Source organism: Plectropomus leopardus, chromosome 18, assembly GCF_008729295.1.
Source record: "Plectropomus leopardus isolate mb chromosome 18, YSFRI_Pleo_2.0, whole genome shotgun sequence".
Classification (NCBI taxonomy): Eukaryota; Metazoa; Chordata; class Actinopteri; order Perciformes; family Serranidae; genus Plectropomus; species Plectropomus leopardus.
The window spans coordinates 30,099,613-30,125,843 of record NC_056480.1 but is presented as its reverse complement, the minus strand read 5'-3'; the positions used below and the strand labels follow the sequence as shown (position 1 = coordinate 30,125,843).

At 40.7% G+C, this 26,231-nt stretch overlaps 2 protein-coding genes across 2 annotated transcripts; one reads left to right on the top strand and one right to left on the bottom strand.

The window, feature by feature from the left end:
* The first annotated feature begins 425 nt into the window (after positions 1 to 425).
* abcf1 (ATP-binding cassette, sub-family F (GCN20), member 1) lies at positions 426 to 20,760 on the top strand. Its single transcript, XM_042506085.1, has 25 exons — positions 426 to 645; positions 2,724 to 2,770; positions 2,877 to 2,957; positions 4,704 to 4,830; positions 4,924 to 4,958; positions 5,035 to 5,133; positions 5,727 to 5,780; positions 5,874 to 5,951; positions 6,038 to 6,133; positions 9,179 to 9,301; positions 12,423 to 12,523; positions 13,454 to 13,539; positions 13,639 to 13,778; positions 15,013 to 15,161; positions 15,238 to 15,321; positions 15,707 to 15,831; positions 16,649 to 16,761; positions 17,135 to 17,309; positions 18,499 to 18,573; positions 18,942 to 19,012; positions 19,093 to 19,125; positions 19,431 to 19,599; positions 19,686 to 19,750; positions 19,824 to 19,896; positions 20,288 to 20,760. The coding sequence occupies exons 1-25, from the start codon at positions 585 to 587 to the stop codon at positions 20,452 to 20,454; spliced, it is 2,427 nt and encodes an 808-aa protein (XP_042362019.1). The 5' UTR covers positions 426 to 584; the 3' UTR covers positions 20,455 to 20,760.
* On the bottom strand, positions 20,761 to 26,166 carry mrps18b (mitochondrial ribosomal protein S18B). The gene is made up of 7 exons (XM_042506086.1): positions 25,938 to 26,166; positions 24,634 to 24,793; positions 24,464 to 24,561; positions 24,305 to 24,373; positions 22,828 to 22,894; positions 22,646 to 22,705; positions 20,761 to 21,092 (listed from the first exon to the last, which is right to left on the bottom strand). Exons 1-7 carry the CDS (start codon positions 26,016 to 26,018, stop codon positions 20,896 to 20,898), a joined length of 732 nt encoding a protein of 243 aa, XP_042362020.1. The 5' UTR covers positions 26,019 to 26,166; the 3' UTR covers positions 20,761 to 20,895.
* Positions 26,167 to 26,231: the final 65 nt, after the last annotated feature.

Below are 26,231 nucleotides of genomic sequence, written 5' to 3'. Positions count from 1 at the left end.
TTGGAGAGCCTTACTGATTCAACAGTTGGTGAAATTTTTCCTAAGCAATATAGAGCTTCAAAATAGAGCTTGTTTATTAAAAAAAGGTGCCCATGGAGGATCCCCTGCACCCCCAGACAGAGGCCCTAGCTAAGCTCCAAATGTCCTAAAATCCTAGAAACATGTATTAGGCGGCTGTGTCTGACCCCTGCCCTTCTGTCATATTGCATGACTGGCCAAGCAGGTAGTATCCCGCTGTAGGAGCTGACTAACTCCAGAAGATGGCAGTAATGCAACACTGAGGGCGCAAACTGCCGGTTTCAAAAAAAAAGAAAAAGACGAACACGCACGCACGCCAACGCGCGCGCGCACACACACATAAACACAGTCCTCCAGCCTGGAGGTGGTGGTGTGGCGCATCATGCTTTACGCAGAGCGCGCAGAAAGATCACGTAGACGAAGCAGAATGAAACTTTGTTGATGACCCGGCATGTGTCTGTAGTCTCTGGGCCGCATGACGTGAGTGGCTGATAAATCTTACCGGACAGAAAAAGAACATAATTTTAGCATCATTATTCTCATAGAGTCGAAGTCAGAGTAACAAAATGCCCAAGAAAACGAAAGAAGGAGCCGAGTGGGTGGACGATGAAGTGGCTCCGGCAGTTGGTGAGATAACGTTAACGTTTAATGAGAAGCTAACCCGCACGCTAAATAGCATTACAGCTAATGCAATGAAGCATTATAGCTAATGTAAGCCACGCAGCAGTCCGGATAAGGTGTCGTTAACAGCAGCTCCACTGAAAGTCTATTTTTTCACGTGAATCATCTTCATTGTCAGCGGCATATGTCTGCTCACAAACCACTTTAACTCTCTCGACAATCTTTAGCATCTTCTGACTAATTTGGATTTATGACATTTCATTTAGAGGCATTAACTTGAAAAGAACTCCAATTGTTAAAACTGAAGTAAACCTGAAGTAGCTAGATCATTAGCTAATTTTAGAAAAGCATTATGCTAGATAATATAAGGCCTTGAACGCCATTTTAATGTTTAAATGGACAAACTGCGATGAAGAAGCGGACCAAAGGCTGATGAGCATCCAGTCTAAACACATGTTGGGTGTATGGACAGTTTTGTGACATGTATGTTTTGCCAGTGTTATTTATTGCCAAGAATGTAACGCTATCGACAAACGGGCTCATATTTAATAGCTGTACTTAAAAAACTGTGAATGACGTTTGGTGTGACAATACGACACATGACGTTGCAACGGGCTTTGGCCGGAAAATGTGACTGTTCGGTATTAACCAATTTAACAATAGCCCCCCATTTTAATTGATGAATACGGTAAAATTGAATAGTGAACAGCATCGTCTTTCGCGCAGACGGTAACGGTAGCCATGACGCGTCTGTGTGTCCATCCACCACTGATGATACAATGCAGCTGGACGCTCTGTCATGTGAAACACTGACGCTGTTTAGTCAGTCAGTGCGCTAGAACAGAGTAATGACAATGAAGTTCAAAATACTCGGGTGTCACGTGACTTATGGAGGCTTCATATGAGGCCATAGAACGTCGCCGTACGTTGACGTAGAGAATGATTCAATCTTTAAACGGTTCACCGGGTCGTGGACTGTGTTGACGTAAATGGGAAATTTTGATAACTTCTACGGTTTTCACGAAATCGCAGTTAACGTATCGTGATATTTTTCAGACGTTTTCAGATTTTACAATGGTTTCTGATGGGCGGAACTCTCGTCAGAGATTCTGTCGGTACATTGTGGAGGAGCTGAAAAAAATAATCCCAAAAATTCCTGACCAAACTGCCACAGCTAGCAGTGAATATACACAATTTGTACATCACAACGTAGGAAAACTTGTGTTGGTCGGATTAAATGAGGTTCGAAAGCTGACAACCCAACTCAGCTGGCTCACAGAGCCCCAAAATGAAGGGAGACCCAAAAAATTCCCCATTTACTCCAATTCAGACTGAGAAATTGATTGGCCCTTGTGGCCCCTCAGGTGGAGAGGGCCCTTGTGGCCAATTGAAGATGCCACTTAATGATCAATGGTCCATTTGTGGCCCCTCAGGTGGAGGGGGCCCTTAATTGTGGGCTGTTGTGGCCTATTAAAGATATCACTTATAGATATATATTGCCATTAATTGGCCCTGTGCCTTGTGGCCCTGTGTGAAAGTGTGGCCACACCCCTCCTCCTCACATAAATTAGTGGCCCCTCAGCGGCAGGCACCCTTCGAAATTTATGCCAAAATTTTCTAGTTAATTTAATTAATATCTAATACACTCAGAAACATTAATAGAACAACAAGCAGTTGGTATATGTCCTTGCACTTCTTGCAGAAGTAGTCTTACTCACCACAGATTACAACTACAATAAATATGTGAGGTTATCATTTTCAAAAACTACATTAGAACATAAAAGTTCTACGTTGTCTAGTCTTAACTCTCATGTCTCGCTTCACTAAATAAAAAATAATAATAATTTGTCCAGTTACGTTATGTCCCCCACTGAGAGAGTTCATAAAGAGCTACAATTGGATTTATGGATGTCAACACGCTGGAACTGAAGCGAAAAGGCAGCACTTAGCCCCATATTCATTGTTTAATCTTAAGTGCACTTAACTGGACTACAAACCTGACACCACAATCTCTGTCTTAATTATGTCTGACATCTCCCCACTGATGTTTTTCACAGTGTTAAAATTCTTTTTTCTTCCCACAGAAAAAAATGTGAAAAAGGGGAAGAAAGATAAAAAGGGGAAAAAGAGTGTGAGTATTGATTTGTTTACTTTCAGAGTATTGAAAAGCTTCCTAGCTGCTGTTTTATCTCTGTGACAAAATCCATGGAATTTTATTTGCTGTATGAATGTTCCAGTTCTTTGAGGAACTCGCCACAGAAAGCAAACCTGAAAAGGAAGAGGAGGAGGTGCCTGTAAAGGACACACAAGCAAAACAGGTAATCCTCACCCTCAAAGTAACATCAGGTCTTTAACTAACAAGACGACAAATTGTGCAAAAAACAACTGTTTGTATGATTAATTCATGTCATCAACGATTTAAATAGTTTTTAACTTAAAGTATTTGAATCAAGAAGCTTATGACAAAAAGCAAAGGCTTTCACAGCCCACAGTGTGTATCCCTCAGGTCCAAAAAATGCTCTGAAAATGCTTTTGGGTTAAAAATTTTAGCCTAATGTAATGCACTTTGCAAGCTAGTGTGCTTGTTCTCCAGGCATTTAAGTCAGCAAAGTAACATTTTCTTATATTGGTATCACAGACAGTTAAACAGAACTCTTATTATCATTGCTGTAAAGCCTGCAATGAGAGAAGCACATCATGACAGGAGAGAGGGAAAAAACAGTGCATGCCCAACAGAAATACCATTACCTAGGAAGTTAGCAGGCAGTGTTTGTGTCATGTGTGTGTCTGTTTGTGTGTGTGATCTATAACCAGTGTTGGAAGAAGTAATGAGATCCTGAGTAAAAGAAGCAAAACAATAATGTAAAGATACTCCATTATGATTTCAAGTTTTGCGTTCACCATGTTGCTTATCTGGGTCTCATATGGAAACCCAAAGTGTTCAATATTGGATGAGTCATGAAATAATAATATGAATAAGTATCATATGTAACCGAGCCAACAATTTGTCAAATACTTGAAAAATAATAAGAGGCATTTTGAAATAACACATGGTAGGAAATAAGTGTTGAGAAATGTGTCATGATAACATGACTTTTGAAAAGGCCATTTTGAAATATAAAATTTTGATATGAAAAAAATTGGGGAAAAAAACTGGATGAGGATGGTCTCCTGTGGAAACCCTCCCTGCAGCTCCCTTTACCAACCAATAAAGAAAACTTTCTATGTACTGTATTCATCAGTAGCTTATTTGATCATTTATTTGTTTATTTTTCGAAGTTCAGTCTTGTAGAGCCAGAGGGAGTATTTTCTTTCTGACATCTTAGTTGGATCAAAGCCTGTCATCATGTGGTGAGTCCTGTGCTGCTTGTCAGGGAATGCAGTTTCATCGGGAGAGATTGTAGCGTTTTGTTTGGAATGTGGACCAGAGAGACAGCTGCTGGCACTCTGACTGGTACTTTGACTAGCAGCAGGGCTGTCATTTGCATCTTCACCACTGATGCTACTTTCATGTTGTGTGTGTCTAAATGCAGATATTTCTGCCTGCTTTTCCAACAGTTGGGGTCGACGTCTCTCCATTAATGACTTATTCGTTGGCTTTTAGACTGTCATTTCAGGAGACATATCACTCACAGAAGTCAGCTCTACTCTCTGTCTGACTGTGTGCGTGCGTGTGTGAGGGGAGGAGAAATGACAGCGACTCAGTAGAGACTGAAACATAAATAAGAAAAATAACTTAAGAATATATAGTTTGCTTAATTAAAAAAAAAACATGGTCTAGACCTATTATTTATGAGAAGTGACCTTAGATGACTTCTGTTGTGATTTTGCGCTGTACCTATGGAGGGAACACTGCTCAGTCACTGCCACTGACTCAGTCTGTAGAGCCACAGCCATCCCTAATGCATACTACTATTTTCATGTTTATCCATATTTACCAGGTATAACACTGGTGCTCTGATCAGCAGCTTCAGTATGAGCTTTTAAGCCTTCTCCTCAGACCTCAGGACTGAGATCAGATTCTGTGGACTTGACACATTTCAATTAGAAACTTTTCTTTTCAGCCTCAAAAAAAGAGGAAAGACCGGCGAAAAGGAAAAGGTGGAAATGCAGATGACGACGACAATGAAGACGTTATGCTGAAACTGAAAAAGCTCTCAGTGCAAGCTAGTGACGAAGAAGGCGAGCCAGGTATGATAGTTTAAGACCAGTCCCTGCTATAAATCATTTTCATTCTCACATTTGTGCAGTCATTTCTCAGTGTTCTTGCCTTTCCTTCCACAGTCATTGCCCCCAGTAAAGGAGACAAGAAGATTAAGGTTTGTCATCAGTCTGTATTGGCACAGTCCTGACTTTGACAAACTGGCAGTGTAACGCATGTCTTTGGTCCTGCAGGGTGGAAACATCTTTGCTGCTCTCAGCCAGGGCCAGAGTGATGATGACAACGACGATGATGATGATGATTTGGATGAAGAAGATAAACCAGCAAAAAAGGTTAATTGATGACATGTCATGGGTTAGGGTTGGTGGCCGGTCCACATGTTTTTCTTTCTTTCAGATTTTACATAAATGTCCATTTGGACTCAAAAATGAACTGATTAGAATTTGGTGGCAAAAGGTCAAGGTCACTGTGACCTTGCATCTATCTCATTCTCATGAATGCAATATCTTAAGATAGCCATGAGGGAGTTTCCTCAAATCTGGCACATACATTTAAACACTGCTGTATCTTAATCAGTCAAAATACACAAGAACACAAGACAGCCACATGTGTAGTCAACCCAGACCAGGTGTCCCAATTGTCAGTGATTAACGATAATGCAAAATGCTCATGGTCAGCTCAGTTAATTGTAATCAGGCCTAGTTTCAGGTTGACTGTATGTTTGCCTTAAGTCCTTGTCCATGTAGACTGAAGATACAGTTTGCACAGATTATAGGCTGCAGATCAGTGTGTTTTAGTCTCTTCTTTACCCTTAAAATGTGTAGATCTTGCTCTAGACACCTTTTTTTAATGGCATGCATTTGTAATTTCTGAGTTTTTAAATGTGTTTAAATAAAGGGTGAGATCATTAAAAAAATGTTTTTAGTCAATAGAAAAGGATGATAAGAAGGCGAAGACGGGGAAGACAGAGCAACACAAGGTAAGTAAAAAGCATCTTGTTAGCGTTGGACTTCATATTTGTTTGTCATCATCTTCATGGTAACTATGGTGTGATTGAACTCTGTCCATGTAGAAAGGAAAAGCTGCTGAGCGATCACGCAGCGAGGATGAAGATGAGGAGGAGGAAAGTGACAGCGGTGACATGATGATGGTATGTTTGTCCTCCACAGAGCTGTCTCTTCTCTGTCTTTGCTTTGAATCAGTGTGCTAACTGCTCTCTGATGATGTCACCATCAGAGTGCTGAGGACGTCATCGCAGAACAGGCCAAGCAGCCGGAAGATGACCCATTTGCTAACCTCAGCAAAAAGGAGAAGAAGAAGAAAAAAAAGCAGGTAATCATTATATATGCTGCTGTGACACATGAACTACATACATCTTCTCTTATTTGGTTGATCTGTCAGTGTCATGAAGAATACTGCTGTGACCACAGACAACATGCAACAATTTGGTGGCATATCTAGTTTATTTTTACGAGTAATATGAAAAGCCCAGTTTCTCTTTGCTCATAAACACCATATCCTGAATATGATCCTAACCTGTAGAAGCCTCATGAACAGGATATTCAGTGTGTGTAAATGATGCAGCTAAATGCCATGCACAGTCCAATGTCCACAAACACTGGACAAATTTGCCATCCTTTGGGCGCTTTAAACTCGTCATGTTACTTAAATGTAGTTTTAAAAAGTGCAGTGGCATTGTTAAAATCAGATAGAAGATGACTGATTTTGTAAACATATTGCACATTCATATTACAAGCTAATGTGGCACAGATCAGATTTTGTCGGAGTTTATGAGTCTCACAGCCTGGGGAAAGAAGCTGCTGCACGGTATACCGATACTAGAAAAGTATTACAGAACCCAGCAGTTCGAAATGATACAATACCCCATTTTATTAATACTCATACTTTATGAATGACAGCATTTGTGTTTCTCTGCTTGCGACACTAGCTTGGTTTCCATGACAGATTTGCACAAAATTTCGATAAAACACAAGAGTGAACGCCATTGAGTGATGTTATGTGACCTTCCTCCCGCAATAACATTCCAGTAACCATAGCAATGGATGTCTAAAACATTGGCAAGTGTATTTCTGTTGCAGCTGCTCAATAAAGCCAATCTAATATCGCTGTAATTTCTTTGTCTCGTAAAAGAAGAAGAAGGTCTTTTCCTCCATCCACACATGCAGAGTCATGTTTTGTAGAATGTCATGTGACTTTGTTGTACTTTTTCTTCTTCTTTGGGTTTAATGGCGGTTGGCATCCAAAAAGTCGCTTTACTGCCACCCAGTGTTGCACATCATATGAGCTTTAAAAGCCAAGAGTGTTTTCACCTGACAAAGGCACACAAACACATGCCAGCAAAATCTGCAACAACCCAGCTGAAGTAGACTTACCTTCCAGCTCTGTTTGAAAACAACACAAAGTGTGCCAAAGACTTAAAAAAAAAATGCAAAAAGAGCAAGCAGAGCAGTAGCTGAGTTAATCTGTCTTGATCAGGTGCCCATAGTTCATTCAATAAATAATAATAATAATAATTATTATTATTGTTATTATCTAATTAGTAATTAGATAATAACACCCTTTTGTGTGAAGATTAAAAAAAACAAGTAGGTGCGCTTCCGAGAAGAGAAGAGAAAGGGGAATGCCAAATTTCTGTTAAAAGTTTATTTCTACAATAAAAATGTTGATTAACTGATAAGAAACAGTTCAAATGTAGTGTAAATACTTATCCTCTATTGTCCCTTTTAAAGCCCTTTATTTCTGTCTTGTCAGGATTGTCATCTTGTCACTTTCTAGTCAGTAGGCTTTCTATTGCTCATCTGTAGAAGTTAACCAGGATCTTGCTCTGGAATTAAGCCCTCCTACATTTCCATAGGAAGTAGAGCCTTTTCTGTGCTTTTCTAACCTGGGTGGTGATGCGTGATGACCAAGATAGGTTCTCAGTGATAGTAATTCTAAGGAATCTATAGCTGTTCACCTGCTCCACCTCAGCTCCGCTGATGTAGACAGGGTGTGTGTCTTTGCCTCATTCTTTCTAAAATCAACAATCAGCTCCTTGGTTTTACTGACACTGAGCAGTAGGTTGTTCTCTGTGCACCACTCTGCAAGGTTGTTGATTTCCTCCTCGTTGTTTGTAATACGGCCAATGATGGTAATGTCATCCGCATAATTCACAATAAAGTTCTCCTGATGTCTAGGAGTGCAGTCATGGGTGTACAGTGTGAACAGAAGGGGGCTGAGCACACAGCCCTGGGGGGCTCCAGTGTTGAGCACTAATGTAAAGGAGGTGCCTGGATCCTGCCTGGCTGGATCAAAACATTGTCTTCAATAAACTTGTGTGGCATGGAATAAGTGTGCAGGCCTTACTTTTTTTCCCCTCAAGTTGTTTTTTGATAGCCTCGCACCTACGCAACGTGCATATAACTGTCCCTTTTTTGAGCCTCACGTCTCTCTGCCATTTTGTCTGCTGCTGCGTGTATGTGTGTAGTGCAAGCTGACAAGTCTGACAGACAGTCGGGGGGAGAGATGATGGGCAGCTGCCACTGAGATTGTCCAAGTGGTGGTTTTTTTTCCCCATTGCTGGTGACAATCTTCAGTTTACATTCCATGGTATACTGTTAAACCGGTATGCCACTGCAACAAAAGTTAATGATTCTAACAGGTTATGTGCAGTAAAGTTTACTTTTAAGTGAGTCCACTAGTACACATCAAGCAGCTCATGAGATCAGTTAACCTCCAGGGCTTTCTGTTAGAAATGTTGTCATTTCAGCCCAAACAATCGTCTTGTTCCTAAAATGTCAGGGCTAATTGGCTCAAAGCCACTCAGCAGCCAAAAAGCGACAATTACCAACAAAATCTTTAAACAGAAGTATTAAATTCATGTTGGCACATATTTTCTCTGAAAAGCATTTTCACACTGCTTAATTATTCTCCAGTAAATAAGGTTCTCCTCATCTTCTTTCTCTTGGCTGCTGCCATGATCTGCCTGCTGCTGGTTGACAGTGACACAGAATGTCAAAATGAAGGTCGATCTAAAAGATGATAACATGGATTGATGTTTTGACTTTGCATTGATCGAATTGGATTATTGATTATTGAATGTTTATATTGATCCAGATTAATGGATCATTACACCTCTGAAGTTCATTCTGTGCACCTTGTTTGTTACTCCGACTAAGACTAAGAGTGTTAAATACCTCTCCAATAAAGATCACCTCTTTCCTCATCTGTGTGTCACCTGCACTGAAAAAAAGCATACGTAACAGGTTTAAAACTTAATTTAATATGTTGACTAAACAGATTAATCAGTAATAATGTGGCTTATTTGTCTTGTGTTTTTGGATTGTCACATCTCTGTGTTGGTTTGTGTTGTTCCAGATGGAGTATGAGCGTCAGGTGGCCAGTGTTCGTGCTCAGAATGCCTTGGAGGGAGATTTCTCCATTTCCCAGGCTGAAATGTCTTCGAGACAGGCAGCGCTGGAGAACGCCTCTGACATCAAGGTAATACACTTCAGATAATCCTCTCAGCGAAGTCAACCAACAGTGCCTGGTGTTTTGTTCTCTTGAAGTGAACTGCAATGACAAAATAATGTTATCTTAGTGCTCTTTAGATGTGTTTAACAATGACAACCTGTTAAGAAAGTGCTGCATGTATGAAAAGCAAGAAAATAAGATTTTATTTCGAAACAACTTTTTAAAAACAAAGTCACAAAGTGCTTCACAGGATGCAGATACAGGAAAATACAATGTACTTAACAAAAAGGAGTACCTGCAGATGGGGGTAGCAGTAAAACATCTTTTAGCTGCTTAATAAAAAGAACACCTAAAAATTTCAGTATCAGTTAAAATGTACACAATATTTGGAATATTTTCACCACTTAACCTTGCTGTCAGGCAGCCCTTTCTCCGTCTCTATACTAATCTCTCTTCAATGCCACCAGAATCCATTGACAATAACAGTCATTTGACCTCAGGGAACACGGGGCTGCTGCTGCACTGCCTGGATTGTTTGATTCTTTGTGCTATTGTGTGACTTTTGGAACCAAACTAATGTGTCCACAGCAGAGCATTGCATAACTTCTGTGCCACTGCTCCTATCTGCTTCTTTAAACTGGGACCCCCAGCCAGTATAACATGCCTCAGTCACAAAGAGGCACATTACACAGGCCAGAGGGCTTATGTGTAACAACATCATCATACAAAAAGCTATGTCACATCACATGGAAAAATGGTTTTATAGAGCAGGGAAAAATTACATTCTAGTGCTAAAATGTATGCACAAAATTTGAATTTTCAAATATGAATACATTGTGTGCACCACTGGGAAGCTACAGCACGATTAAAGAAAAAAAATCTAAAACTAATTACAGCCACTATTAAAGAAGTTCAGGGGGAGTGGTTACATAGGTGACTGGAGGTTGAGTGTACATTAGCCAAAATACATGGGACACGGACATGGCAAACATGTCTGCCGCACATGCCCACAGCAGAGCGCGCCCATTAGAATCAACTGCAGCTACTCCACTGACCACAGAGGCCATGCTCTCCCCCCTGCACTGCTCAACATTATTTTTGCTTGACTGGTCTGTTTAGTTTTCTCTGTGCACAGTTCTGCAGCCGTCCAGCAGGTAGAACTACTACTACTAAAGTGCACTGTGTTTAAAAATGCTAAAAATTAATATCTGCTTGTACCAGAGGCAATATAGAACAGCAGAGCAACTGTGTGTTTTACAAAGTTAAAGTGAGTCAATCAAATTATTGTATCCTGTTGTTAAAATGATCCAGTTAATTAATTCAGTACTAATTTAATACATGCATACAGTGAAGCTGGCAGCAGCTGCAGAGACAGCATCTGTGCAGCAGGTAAAAGACCCCCTCTGCTCCACCTACATGACATGTGACATTGGTGCCCCTCACATTTCTGCTGTCACAGAGAGACAGGGTGAGCTCCAACAGGAGAAAGGGACAGTGCAGATACAGGATGAAGCAAATACAGTAGCATTGTTAAAATCAGATTGAAGATGACTGATTTTCTAAACATATTGCGTGTTCACATTATAAGCCAATGTGACACAGATCAGATTTTGTCGGAGAAGTTTGCACACAAAATTCTGAATTTTATGCCTCGCACCAGCAATAGCAGGAGCAAGATACATTATAAATTGGGGTTGTCTGTCTGTTAATTTGTCCCATTCTTGTTAACATGATATCTCAGGAACGCCATGAGGGAATTTATTGAAATTTGGCACAAGTCCACTTGGATGGTCAAAGGTCAACGTCACTGTGACCTTGTCTGTCTCATTGTTTTGAAAGTGATATCTCAAGAACACCTTGAAAGAATCTCTTCCAATTTGGCACAAATGTTCACTTGGACCCAGGGATGGACTGATTAGATTTTGTTGGTCAAAGGTCACAGTGACCAAGTGTCTGCCCATCTCATTCTAGTGAATGAGGTATCTCAACAGGACCTTTACATAATTTCTACAAATTTGGCACAAACATTTAAATGGACTCAAGAATGAACTGATCAGAATTTGGTTGCTGAAAGTCACTGTGACCTCACGAAACATGTTTTTGGCCATAGTTCAAGAATTCATATGCTAATCCCCAAAAAATGTACACAAATATTTAATAGAATATAATGATTTGATGACATTTTATATCCAAAAGGTTAAAGGTCAGCTTCATTGAGACATCATAATGTTCTGTAAAAACACTTCTCTTGGCATTATTCAACATCATATCTCAAGAACAGAAAGTGGAGACATTTGGTCAGATACTGAATTGGTGACACTAATCTGTAAACTGTGCTGACTATAGAGATCTTCTGTGCTGGGGGGTGTGGCGGGGGGTGTGTGTGTGGCGTGTCCATGTTTTCACAGACATGGATGTAAACTTTAACTGCAACTTAATTATTTTGTGGAGACGTACAACTGTGAGCTGGTAATTCTAGATCTGGACCATTTTAATATGTGGTCCGCAATCCGATACATATGCAAACACTGGCCATGTGACCACTGTGACAACAGCATGCGTCTTTCCAATACATCAATGGTTTCTCCATGTCATACGTGGCCCACACCTCTCTCTCTGCAGAAGTAGCAGCAGTAACTGCTAATGGAGCGAGTGAACTGAAAACCTTTATGTACATCATCTCATTATCATCTCAGCCATTTCTTTGAAAATACAATACAAACTCCCCCAAACAGAGGCATGAGGCTATTTATTATGCAGATTATGTCAGTAGACCATCCTATAACATAGATCATTGAGGAGATAAAGCTTGCATTAAAATATCATTTTCTTTTTCCCTATATGTTTCTTTAACAAATGTGACAATGTTTTTTCTTGGTCCAATGTACATGTGTGATGTTAGTGATTGTATGTAAGGCATTTCAGGGTGAGATTGGTTCACACTGGTGTCAAATATGTGTCACTTTAAATATGAATGTGAACAGTTTGCAGAAAGATGGGGTCTGTAGAAATAATTTAAACTGGGCATTAAGCCCTGTAATGTGAACGGAGCAAAAAAAGAAAGAACGAAAGCCAATGTAGACAGTGACCTGTAATGCAGAAGCAGACTGTGTTCTCTGTTCATCAACATCTGTTTTGTTCCCTTTAGCTGGAGAGGTTCAGCATATCTGCTCACGGCAAGGAGCTGTTTGTCAACGCTGACCTTCTGATTGTAGCAGGAAGAAGATATGGTTTGGTTGGACCAAATGGGTAAATATTGTTTGTGGTTTTTACAGGCACAGAGACTGAGACTTCTGCTAATGGAGTTAAACATGATACAGTCGTAACAGGGTTGGAGTGAGTGTATAGGACCTTCTCATCACAGTGAACCTGGTGAACATGCTCTCTGACATACCGAGCTTGTTACTGTAGACGGAGCATTTTAAAACACTATGATACCAAAAAAGCTTTTCACACTAAAAACTCTCTCATGCGCTCATCAAGTGGTAGACTCCATGTTTGTTCATTTGTATAGCTTACGTATTACACAGATACGTGTAAGGCTGGGCAATATGAAGATAATATATTGTATCGCAATATGAGATTATACATCGTCTTAGATACTGGATATTGAAATATCTTGATATGAAACAAATTGTGTTTTCTCCTGATTTTAATGGTTGCATTAAAGTAAAGGGATGTACTTTTCTTAACTTATTTGACAGTTCTACTTGTTTTAATACTCACCTTTACCACTTAGTCATTATATCTACATTAATAATGATTATTGACTAAAAATACTATTGTGTCAATATTTTCTCATAGTACCAATAGTCATTTGCAATATTGGCCACGAGGGATTTTGGTAACAAAATAAAAAAGAAGTAATGTTTGATTCTGTCTCCCTGTTCTAACATTAATGAAGGGATTTTGAAAGAGATTTCAAAATATCTCTATCTATCTCTTTCTCTCTGAGAGGGGGGGGGGGGGTATCAAGATATAGCCTATAAATATTGCATTATTATTGCATTATTTTCAGCTCATATCGCTCGGCCCCAGATATATGTAATACTAAGTATGAAGAGCCACTGCAGGTGGTGCGACCAGTAACCAGGTTCCTATGGCTTGTAAAAGAAGCCAGTCTAATGTACCATTGTACACTGATTCAGTGCTCACTGTCCGTCTTTTTTCATCTTTCAGCAAAGGAAAGACCACATTACTGAAACACATAGCCAACAGAGCTCTCAGTATTCCCCCCAACATCGATGTGCTGCTGTGTGAACAGGGTAAGGCACCTGTGTGAATGTGCTCTCCATCACTGCTTTGTCTCTCTGTCCATGTTGTTATCTCCCACTGACTCTGTCATGTCCTTGTGTCTGTGTCAGAGGTGGTAGCTGATGACACGCCAGCGGTGCAGGCGGTGCTGAAGGCAGACACCCGCCGCCTGAAGCTTCTGGAGGAGGAGAAACAGCTACAGGCGCTACTGGAGAAGGGAGAGGACAGTGTGGCTGAGAGGCTGGAGAAGGTGAGTGGGTCTGTGTGCACCGTCATGGTGTGATATTTTTGCAGCCTGGTACACAGTAAAATAGCAGTAACCTTGCTTTAGTTAGTACCACTTGCAACACTGCTGTCTGTGTATTTTAAATGCGGTGTCGTGGAGTCTGATGTTGGACTGGTGTACCAATAAACATATATTTATTTATTTATGTTAATGTCTTTTCACTTTAGCTCTGTTAGCTGTTTGACTCAAACAACTGTATGAACCAGCAGCACAACAGAACAAAGAACATAAGCTTTGTTTCGGTCAGAGGGTCACTTTCGTTCACTTTGGTACGCATTTTCTTGAGTTTCCGTTGTGTGAAGTTGTGGATGGTATCTTTAATACCTTTGGAACAATCCCAATTTTGCGTCACCCCTCTAATTGGAGTACCTAGCACACTCATCTGGCACATAGAGATGGAGCAAAACACGTAGCTACAGACTGAGAAAAAAATTAAATTAAATTCATCAATCTTCAAGCGTTGAAAATATATTAATTTCGACAGGATTATGTGAACTGCATATGTTAATTCTCTCTTGGGAAAAAAATGTGTCAGAGCATCGTTCCTGTGCGCTCCAGCAGCACTAACCCCCTGCTCCAAGTGCTGGATGGAGCAGTGAGGTGAAAGAGGAGATACAAATATATCTGTTTCACTCAAATCCATCAGCCGTTGACACAAGGCATTTCATTGTGACACGTTTGCAGGACGTGTTGTTGACAATGCAGGAGCTTGTATGAGCGTAGTATGCGCTTATAAAAGTGGAAATACAGAAGTCAGCAGCAGGCAGCCCCGCAGGAGTGTCTCAGCAACAACTCTGCCAGTGTGAACACTGCAAGCATGAAACACGCTGCAGTTCACTGAGCTTGCCATCACGTGCTGCTCATGCTTGCAGCGTTTTGGAGGCTTAAGACAGCGAGTCTCTGCTGTGCTTTATCCCAGCTTCTCCCTTTGCTCAGGCTCAGGAGAGGAACTTTGTGTGGCTGGATGATGATGCAGGTTCTTCACACTCTGTCCCAACAAACTGTAATTATTGTGACTGTGCAGCTTTCATATGCAGTAAAAGTTTACTTATGGCATTTTCAGGTGCACTCAGCTTCAGTTTGACCTCCAGAAAAGTGGGTTGAATAATCTGGATAAACTGTTGGCTTGTGTACAACCTGCGTAATCATGTGTGACTGCTGGTGGTTTTGACCTGTGTGTGTTTCTCCTCCTTGGCAGGTTTATGAAGAGCTGAGGGCGATTGGAGCTGCAGCAGCTGAGGCCAAGGCCAGAAGGATCCTGGCTGGTCTGTCATTTACACCTGAGATGCAGAACAGACCCACCAAGAGGTTCTCTGGAGGCTGGAGAATGAGAGTCTCCCTCGCCAGGTACACCATCACAGACTGCTCCAGTATCAACCTGCTGAAAGTTTTTCTCACACCTTCTCATCTTGTTTGGCCACAGAGCTCTGTTCATGGAACCTACTCTGCTGATGCTGGACGAGCCCACCAACCACCTGGACCTGAATGCTGTCATCTGGCTCAACAAGTACAAAGTTTCAGCTTTTCAATCTTGTGTTTCCCTCAATCATATCACTGAGTATTTAATAGTGGTAGTTTTATTTAATGAGGGAAGGATGTTGTTTAAGTCAGTTGATGTTCTGTGAATGAGACCTGAGCTAAGCAGAGTTGGGACAAGTAAAACAGGGCAATAGATCTTTTTATAGGTCAGTAGAATCATTTTGCTGCTCCTGTAACTAGGCAACGAACCACAGAATAGATGATCTGCTTCCTGTTTACAGTATAGGCATGCCAAGTGTACATTAACATTAGTATGGATGGAGATTAACAGTAAAATGAACTGTAAGACTGTGCTAAAGGTAGGTGATGATGTGGCCTCTGAGAGATTTGTGTATTCTGTTTTCCACTCACAGCTACCTTCAAGGCTGGAAGAAGACTCTCCTAATAGTTTCCCACGACCAGAGTTTCCTTGACGATGTGTGTACAGATATCATCCACTTAGACAACCAGAAACTCTACTATTACAGAGGGAACTACTGTAAGTATCAATTGAGATTCAAATCCTACAGATTAGGGATATGTCATGTTTTACAAAACATATATCTTAAATCTCATTAAGAGCATCTTTTTTTTACTCCATTTGGTTTGACAATTTTGTTGAATAATCAAGACTTAATTTCCTCCTAAGTAGGAAAATTCTACCTTACCATAGTTAGTAATCAATAATTAGTCACTTGACAAGCTTTAAAGCATGACTGGCGGGGGAGTTTCATTCATCTGTGAAATTAGCAGTTTACCTTGTTGTTTTATTGCATATTTTTATATTGGCTTATAACAGGACTGTGTTAGCTTTATGATTAGACAGTGAGGGCGCTTTCACACCAGAGCTGTTTGGTCCGCTTTAAATGGACCAGAGTTCGTTTCCTTGCATAATCTGCTTCGTTCGGGCAGGTGTGAAAGCTCATCCAAACTCTGGTGTGGACCAAACAAGTGAACTCTCGTCCTCCCGAAAACTTGGGTCTCGGTTCGCTTGCAACAGAACCCTGGTGCGGTTTGCTTACAGTGGGAAATGCAAACGGACTATCCAGCAAACCAAAGAGAGGAACTGAACCAAAGAGAGGAATACTGCCCCAAACAAGCAGCTGTTGTAACTGCGTGACGTTGTCCAGGCAGTTTGGTCCGCTTTCAAAAGTGAAGGTGTGAAATTTTTCGGCATTCCTCGCCCAATTGAACCGAGTCCCCCGGACTATCTGGCACTGGTGTGAAAGCTCCCTGAGACACACACACGAGGCAGGAAGCTGAGACTGGAAATCCTGCTTCACTTTACTTAGTGTTTATTTGTACTTTGATTTAAGTGACCTTCAAGAAGATGTACGTGCAGAAGCAGAAAGAACTGCAGAAACAGTACGACAAGCAGGAGAAGAAACTCAGAGACCTAAAGGCTGGTGGCAAGTCCACCAAACAGGCTGTGAGTATGGCTGTCCCCTCAGGGTCCACTTACATGAATCTGAAAGATGACACCAAAACAAAATGAACAACACCAAACCAGAATACCTCCTAACATAAATAATTAAAACAGTAAAACAAATGCAACCATTCAAGCTCTGTCAAAGTCAGGTTGCTTCATGAATGGGTGGAACCAACATATCCTCGCTGTCTCACAGTGATAGACACTGACACATCTTTCACAGATGGACAACAGAAACCTGTGGGCTCAGGCTAAAACATGTGTGTTACAACTGTCCATTCCCAGTTGACACCAACGCTTTATTCGTCAATTCTGTCTCATGGTTTTAATTATTGTGCCACTAACCCCAGTTTCTCTAAATGTTTCCTCTCAGGAGAAGCAAACTAAGGAGGCTCTGACCAGAAAGCAGCAGAAGGGCAAAAAGAAGGGAGGTCAGGAGGAGGAGAGCCATGAGGCTACTGAGCTGCTGAAGAGGCCTAAAGAGTACACCGTCAAGTTCACCTTCCCCAACCCACCTCCACTCTCACCTCCCATCCTGGGACTACACAGTAAGAACACCTCTAGAGCAGTGCAGCAGCTCAGTGCTCGGGGCTGTTTCAATCAAAACTGTACCACAAGCTGAGTGCCATCTAGTTCTGTTATACTGGGGAAAAGGCAGACATCTTAATGCACAATATCCCCAACACTCCGCAACTTACAACAAAACTATCTAGAGTGATAAATAGCACTGCAGGTAAGAGGAAAAATATGTATTATTGATTTTGATGTGAGCTGTCCCTTTAACCCCTAGACTACCAGGGCTCCCTGTAGATGGCAAAGCTCTAATCAAATAAATGTTTGATCTGACCTTCCTTTGTGAGTTTTAGTAAAAAGCCATTTACAGGTTGCCTAGTTTTGATCTTACTGATGGTACTGAAGGTTCCAGCAGCTGCTTTAATAAGTAGTTTGAATTTTGAAATTCAATATTACCATACTCACCATATCTAATCCATATCTGCTAACCACAATGTTTCGATCTGACCACAGACCGCTGTTGCATATCACACATCTGTCTACCTGACAAAACATTCCACGTGGTGTGTGTGTGTGTGCGTATATATGAAACAAAGTAAGGTTACCTGTCAAAGTTTTGAGTAAAAATAGCCAGAGATTAACTTTAGAAAGAAATGTTACTGATAATGATTGATCAACTTTTTTCATGCCACACATCTATCACAATCATTCAAATGTTTGCAAAAAAAAAGAATCTCAAACGCGAAGAATGGTAACAGAGGCATCAATAGTGCTGCGCACAACTCCATTTTTTCTAGTTTATGTGGTCTCTGATGAAATGAATGGTACAAATTTAAATGATATTCAATAACAAAGTCAAATATGATTGAAGGTAACTGTATGGAGTATGAAATGCTTGAAAACTGTGGAATTAGCATGATAACTACTCAGTGGTGACTCAGACTACAGTGTTGTTGTCAATTACATCACTACCAACTGTTCCAGACAGGGGTACACATCAGGCCACTTACTGCCACCTACAGGTCACTTCATGATCACATACTGGCACTGTACTCTCTCTCTCTCTCTCTCTGTGTGTGTGTGTGTGAGAGTGTGAGTGTGTGTGAGAGAGAGAGAGAGAGAGAGTGTGTGTGTGAGAGAGAGAGACACTAGTTGATAAAAACATGTAGTCTTACCAACTTGTTAAAAAGTTAAAAGTCACTCCATGCTGTCTCCCTTCTCCAGGTGTTGACTTTGGCTATGACAGTCAGAAGATTCTCTTCAAAAATGTGGACTTTGGAATCGACATGGACTCCAGGAGTAAGTATGCTGCTTCCATTATATTATAATTCTAATTATAATTTTAGGGTAATGCTAAGAACATTGACACGTGTGAGAAACCGGCAAACAGCTGTAATACAAGTGACATTGGTCACACATTTGTCCGTGCACTTGATGTGTTGGTAGGAGGGTTAAAAGTATGGGTTGCAACATAAAGAGAACTTAACATGGAAGCGCTAAAGGACGTTCCTATAGAAGTATTGTTGAGATCATGGCAGAAAAAGCAGAAGCTGCATCATGGATTAGTTTCTCCTCCAGTCTTTGCTCTGTTGTTGGTTATCTTGATGTACTGACTCCACCACTCACTGTGTCAATTCTGACATGACTTGTTTTCTTCCTGTCTTTAGTTTGCATAGTTGGACCCAATGGTGTTGGGAAGAGTACCCTGTTGCTGCTGCTCACTGGGAAATTAAATCCTGTAAGCGTGTTGATATGAAATGAATAATTAATTAACTCAAGTATATGTACTACTGAGGTAATTGCATGTTTGTCTTTTAGACTAAAGGTGAGATGAGGAAGAACCATCGCTTGGTGAGTAACTTACTGTTTTTCTATTTGTAATGAGTAAAAAATTGGGGTTAATAATTGATCGACTGAACTTCAAATCTCACTGAGGTCAGTCCACGTCCACAGAGTCGAGGAACTAATGTCTGGCAACACTGTCTAAAGATCTGTTAATCTTTATTGAAAAAAAGAACAAATCTAGAGAGAAAGCCGCTGGGTTTCAACACAGATCAGCCGTCCAGACATGAGCAGGGTTTCCCATGGTGCTCTGTTTTCTGAAAGGAACAAGCTTTCAACTAGAGTTGTAACTTGGGTCTTTTGTGTGCCAACAGAAAGTGGGCTTCTTTAACCAGCAGTATGCTGACCAGTTGAACATGGAAGAAACTGCCACAGAGTACCTGATGAGGAACTTCAACCTTCCCTACCAGGACAGCAGGAAGTGCTTGGGACGTTTTGGCCTGGAGAGCCATGCCCACACCATTCAGATCTCCAAACTGTCGGGTACGAACATGGAGTGTCCAGCATTTAGCCTCAGCTGACATGAAGGAGACATTTTCTGACACTGTGTGTGGATTTCCCTCCAACAGGTGGTCAGAAGGCCAGAGTAGTGTTTGCTGAGCTGTCCTGTCGTCAGCCTGATGTCCTTGTCTTGGTAAGGATCCCTGAGCCTGTTATCGACACTGCTCATGAATGAATTCTATCACTGACCTGTCTTTGTCTCCCAGGATGAACCCACCAACAATCTGGACATTGAGTCAATCGATGCCTTATCAGAGGCCATTAATGAATATAAAGGAGGTAAGAAGAGTGGTTCTTCAAGAACGCTCAGAGCGCATTTCATACAGTCCACCAGTAAGGCAATAATCCACCCCTGATAAACTGTAAATCTAAAGATCCAAATGTTTGTGGAGGCGCCCTCTGGGCCACATTGGTGCTTTATGGCCATTTCAACCTTGAGGCAGGTGGTACTTAATAGCCTGACTACTTGTACTATGCAGGGTTTCCCACACATTCATTTATTTGTGGCAGGCTGCCAAAATCACAAATAGATTTTCTATTTTTGGAGGTGTGGGCCCATAGTCTAATTTGTCCCGCCATAGTCTCAATAGAGCAGCTACATTTAGTAGATCAACACATGTCCTGCTTGGCTCTTTGTCTCAGCACTAACAAGCTCTTCTTTCCTGTTCAGCTGTGATCATTGTGAGTCACGACGCACGCCTCATCACAGAGACTCAGTGCCAGCTGTGGGTGGTGGAGGACTACACAATTAACCAGATAGACGGAGACTTTGACGATTACAAGCGGGAGGTTCTGGAGTCTCTGGGAGAGACAATGGTCAACAAGGTGAACCCCTGATCCCAGAGAGCAGCTGCTATGGGAAAACTGCTGTGCTGCTCTTTGTCCCTTCATCAGATGCTCCATACACTCCCTCTGGGCCCATTGGGCACGTCGCTCTCAGAAACACTGATTATAAAAAGGTTGGCTTTGTTGGGGGCTATCTTTTCCCTTTCTTCTGCTCTGGGACATCTTCAACAACATGGAGCTGCACAGATACTGCAGGCTGAATTCTGTTGTTCATTTCTATAAATATCAAAGGTGAAAATGTATCAGGTCAACATCTACTACAACTAAACAATGAAAATAAAACAATTTTTCAACAGGTTTCATTTCATTGTGCAGTTTTTATTAACATACCAGTAGGATATGGAATTCACATTGTCAAGTGGACATACATGTTTAACACAGCCAACAATGACAGTTTTTTCATTCAGGGCTGCAGCCCCTCTGGACTCAACATCACTTTAAATAAGCTCTGTATGTCTTCTTGACTTTGGCCACTTCACTGTCATCAGGTGTTAATTCACTGTACCATTTATACCAGGTGTCACCTGAGCGTAAGGAATGGGGAGGTGGTGTAGACCCTACGGCATCATGGGAATTGGAGTAGTCCTCTCCTGAAAATTCCACATACGGAATCTGAAAGGGAAGTAAGCCTGAGAGAGAACGCAGGGTGTCAGATATGCCTGACTGTTTCTGGTAATAAACAAAATCATTCTGACCATCTGGTGACATCAAAGAGAAGAAATCCCTCCAGTTCACTGAACCTGCTGAACCTGCTCAGCGTCACCCCAACAAGATTCTTCACTAGTGTTTCTTTTCCTGGAGTCAGTGCTCCAGCAGGGTTTTCCTCTCAAAATATGGAGGGATTCAATTCTGAATACTGTCAAAACACAGGCAAGACCTGTCTCTTTAAAATATGGAGCGCTTCACACGCTTTTCATTTTTTTATCATTTTGGCTGTGTTCATGCATATGGCATACATTTTGGAAAGATTGTGTTTTTTTTTGTTTAATCTGTGAATTTCAGCTCAGCCTAAAAAAAAATGCTGTGGAAACTAAATCAGAAACAAAAAATGCTCCACTGAAACCCGTCCAAACATTGACATTTTTTATCCCACAGCCATCAAAGCATAAAACATGCATTGTATTATTTCTGGGTGTCATTCTGGGCTTTTGACTCGGAATTTATAATTTTTACTATTTTGTACCTGATGATGTAATTTTGACCATATGTGGCATATTGAGAAAATCCATGCTATTTTCACTAGGTGCACTGTCACAATCAATGTTGCTGCTAATCATTGATATATCCCAGATTGTCATAAGCAAAAAAATCTACTTAGCATGTAGTATATTGTTGTTTTTTTCATCCAAAAACATAGTGGCATCATGACAAAAAAAAAAGGCATTTAAAGGGTTAAAATTCTGAAAATTAATTAATATTTTATATTTTATGATTAGGACTTAAGATGGTTAGAAAATTAACTCAATAAAAGTAGAAAGCCTTATGTTTTTTATAGCCTGATTTTGAAAAGTGCATTGTGTGTGCAGAGCAGTATGAGTGTAAGTATTTGACACTGCACAGAAACTAAGGAAAATTGATGTTGCTGCTAATCCTTGACAAATCCCAGGCTATGATAATCTGAAAACAATAATCTACCTGGCATGTAGTATATTGAAAATTATTTAATAAATAAATTAATTTAATTTTTTTCCACCTAAAAACATAGTCACATCATAACAAAAACCTGGCATTTAAAGTGTTAAAATTCTATTTATAATTGCGACTGATGTTGGTTAAAAAAATGAAAGAAGAAAATCATATTGATACATAATTTTTTTATAAAAGTGCATTTTGTGCACAGGGTGATACGAGTGTGTGTAATATCAAAGCAGGCTCTAAGAGTTAACATATAAAAGCATACACTCAAAAACCCAACCTTATATCAGTATGTCAATTACATCAGACAATATTTGATCCTAAATACAATGTATCCTTGAAGATATTTGCTGGGAGCATCTTCAGGATGTACACCATATGAATTGGTAAATGGTCAATAAGTCGGCATGGATGTAGGCTCGATGTTGGAGGGTTTAATAAGCCGCTTCCTCTCCTCACTGGTTGGGTTTGAGACAGAACTTAAAGTGGCCGACACAGAAACAGAGTGGAAGTGGGTGGGGAGAGGGGGTTAGGGGGTGTTACTCACCATGATCTCTTGCTGTGTTGATGGCCTCAGTCAGGTTCTTCTGTTGTTTTATACACACACCTGGAAATACAACAACCAAAACACTGTGAAACAACATGAAACACACTGTGAGCTGTCTAACAGTCAGCTGAAGAGCCAACAGCATCCGTATATGTGATGGCTTTGATGACATTTCAATGTACCTGTTCGAGTGGGATCATACACCATCCCAGTGTGAGGACTGATGAACTGCTGCAACAACTTCACGTTCTTTAAGAGAAAAAGCATTTAGTCAGGCAGGCAGTCAGAGATGCACTCAGCAGCATACAGCTGGACATGTTCAATGGAAGTGGACACTGATGCTTATGATTAACTGTCAATATTCAGTGGCCCTGAAAACTCCACATTAAAAACATTTACAAGTAAGTGTACAAACTGAATCAATCAATCAATATGACAACACATGAGCATTTCGAAGAAATTCCAAATAGAGAAAGGTTTTTAGTCTGGATCTTGGTGCATTTAAAAACATTTGATTGTCTGATCTAAGAGGTCTGGGAGCAGAATAAGGGGTTAAGAGTTCTGAAATGTAAATAGGAGCCAGACCATGCAAGGATTTAAAAACAATAACAAAATCTTAAATTGAATTCTGTAGCGAATGAGGAGCAAGTGCAATTCGGCTAGGACTGGAGTGATGTGCTCCCTGCGTGGAGTGTTTGTAAGGACCTGTGCTGCTGAATTCTTTACCAACTGTAAGCGGTTAATTGAGGCATCATTCGGGCAAGTAAATAAAGAGTTGCAGAAATCTAAGCCGAAGAACATGAGGGTGTGGGTAAGTTGTTCAAATATTTCTGATTTGTAAGTAGCAGGACTGAATAACAACACCCTTTATGTGCTGACTGAAGTTTAGATTGTTATCGAAAAACCACACCCAATTTTCTAGCTGTTTGTTGAGTATTAGTTGTTAGTCCTTGAAATTGGGAGATGAGATGATCTTCAGACTTATTTGTGTTAAGTTGTAAAAAGGCAATCCAGTCTCTGACTGCAGCAAGGCAGCAGTTCAGGGACTCTTTAAGTGTTTGATTTCTCAGGGTGAAAAAAAACATAGAGCTGGGAATCATCAGCGTAACAATGGTAGGACACTGAGCCAAAATGGTGAATAATATGGCCAAGGGGTAATAAATACAAACTCAATAAAAGTGGGCCAAGAACCGAGCCCTGTGGGACACCACATGCCATCAAAGCAATGGAAGCGCTAAAAATTGTCAGTAGTAATTTTGAATTCTGTTAGATAAGTAGGAAGAAATTAGTTAAGACTAATTTGACTTAACCCAACCCAGTGCCTGAGTCTGTTGAGCAGTTACGATCAACTGTATGTTAGTGATGCAACAATTGGTTTGCACAACCAAAGAATCCCTGCAAAAATTGTCAGAAACCGTCTGAGGGACACTCATCTGCATGCTCACTGTCCTCACCAGGGTCTGACCTGACAGCTGGTAACAGACCTGTGTGGTTGTGAGGCTGCACTTAAATGGAGCGCAGTGCATGTATGATGTGACGCTGTGTGTGGGTGCTGCTCCGTAATGGAGCTTTGAGGCTGTGAGCTCTCTAACTGTGTAAAGAGTGTTACAGTTGAGTGAGGCTTAGTGACTGGACGGAGTGAGACAGACCCTGACCCACCTGATAGTGGATGATGACGTTTGAATCCCGACAAATTGGACAGGGGTTTCCACAGATCTTGTCTCCTCTCTGCACAAACAGAATGGTTGTCATGGTTACTTTAAAGGGCAGTTATGATTCATGGGACTGATGGAAGATGGATTAAAAGGGAAGTTTTACAATGCAGGTCTTGCGTGTCTTCTGTGGGGGGATGCCACCTTTGTGGTTCCTCCTGTAACCTGCCCACACTGGATTGGTTCCATACCGCTCAATGTACTCTGTCAGCACAAAGGAATAGATTGTAAAAGCAAGAACACAAGCTATAGATGAGACTGATTCCTTTTAGGTACCTTCACTCTCCAAATAATCCCAGGGTCTCTCGTTGTAACGGATGAGAGTGTCAGCAGTATTCTCACTCTGCAGTGATGCTGCTTTACAGAATGAGTGACTTGGAGGTACCAAGAAAGTGGGAGCAGGACATGATGTCACAGGGATTCTCTGCAGACAGGACTGTGTGTAAAACAAAATCAGCTCAGCATTGGATCATCACAACATCTCCAACAACTGCAGCCAAATGTTATGACTGTATGAAGTCCATTACTACATGGATGGACTTCAGTCAGTCTATATTAATGATACTCAACTTACAACACACAGGCCAAATCTGGCCCCTAATAGGTTGCCTGGTGGCCCCCCAAGCCATTTTCTAAAAATAAAGTGATTCACACTATACAAAATAGAGCTTGTTGATCAATAAAAGTGCCAGACGAGGATACCCCACATCCCCCGACAGAGGTCCTTGATAAGACTCTAATGTTCTAAAATCCAAGAAATGTCCTGAATACTGAAAATGTCTTGAAATGCTGGAAAAGTCCTACAAGCCTAAAAATGTCAAATCCTAGAAATGCGCTAAAATGCTAAAAATGTCCTACAATCTTAGAAATGCACTAAAATCCTACAAATGTCCAGAAATCCCACACATGTCCTAAAATCCCAGAAGTGCCCTTAAGTCATAGAAATTTTCCTAAATTCCAGAAATGTGTTAAAAGTATAGAAACGTGCTAAAACCCAAGAAATTTTAAAAAAAATCCAGAAAATGTCCTATAATTTCTTGGGTTTTTTTTCTAAACATAAAGTGATTCACACTATACAAACTAGAGCTTGTTGATCAATAAAAGTGCCTGCTCTAAATGAATGCTGGGTGCCATCTGCAGCATAAAGTGAGCAAAATAGTGCAAGCATTATAAAGTGTAAATAAAACTACATGTAAACAAAGATTATCATCAACACAAAAATCCCCTCGTGTGTACAATTCCACTGGCTGAAACAACCCGTAAACATGAGATGCACATGGCTGCCTGTGACGTTTAGCATGACATTCATACCATTAATATCGTATACAACTCTTTGCATGAAATGCTTTTTCACTTAGTACATGAACCTAGCCGCGCTGAGTCAGAATACAGTCTCCTGTAGCCTACTTTACGGTTGATTCATTTGATCTACTCAAGTTAACCCAAGGGTCATTTTACCGGAACGTTATACGATGCTGTAACTTCCTCTTAATTACTGCATTTCACCTGATTTATCAGTATAAACTGATCACACATACATGAAACAGATGTATATAAAACAGCACAGTTAAAAGAAATACCTGATAGTGTCGTAATGGATGTGAAATTGAAGGCGATAGACGACATAAAACCTTAGCGATGCCTTGGAAGGAGGCAGCCATTTTCTCTGTCCCAGTGGGGTTGTAGGTGAAAGGTGAAAATCAAGTTATAATGTAGCGATAACAATCGCTACATTATGTTTTTGTTTTGTATTAAATTTGTATTATTAATAACGTCTCTATTTTGTGTATAAAGCCAGATTCTGTCTTTTATTTATTTATTTATTTTTTAATCATTGTTAAATTGTTGCATTTTAGGTGGATGGCGCACCTCGA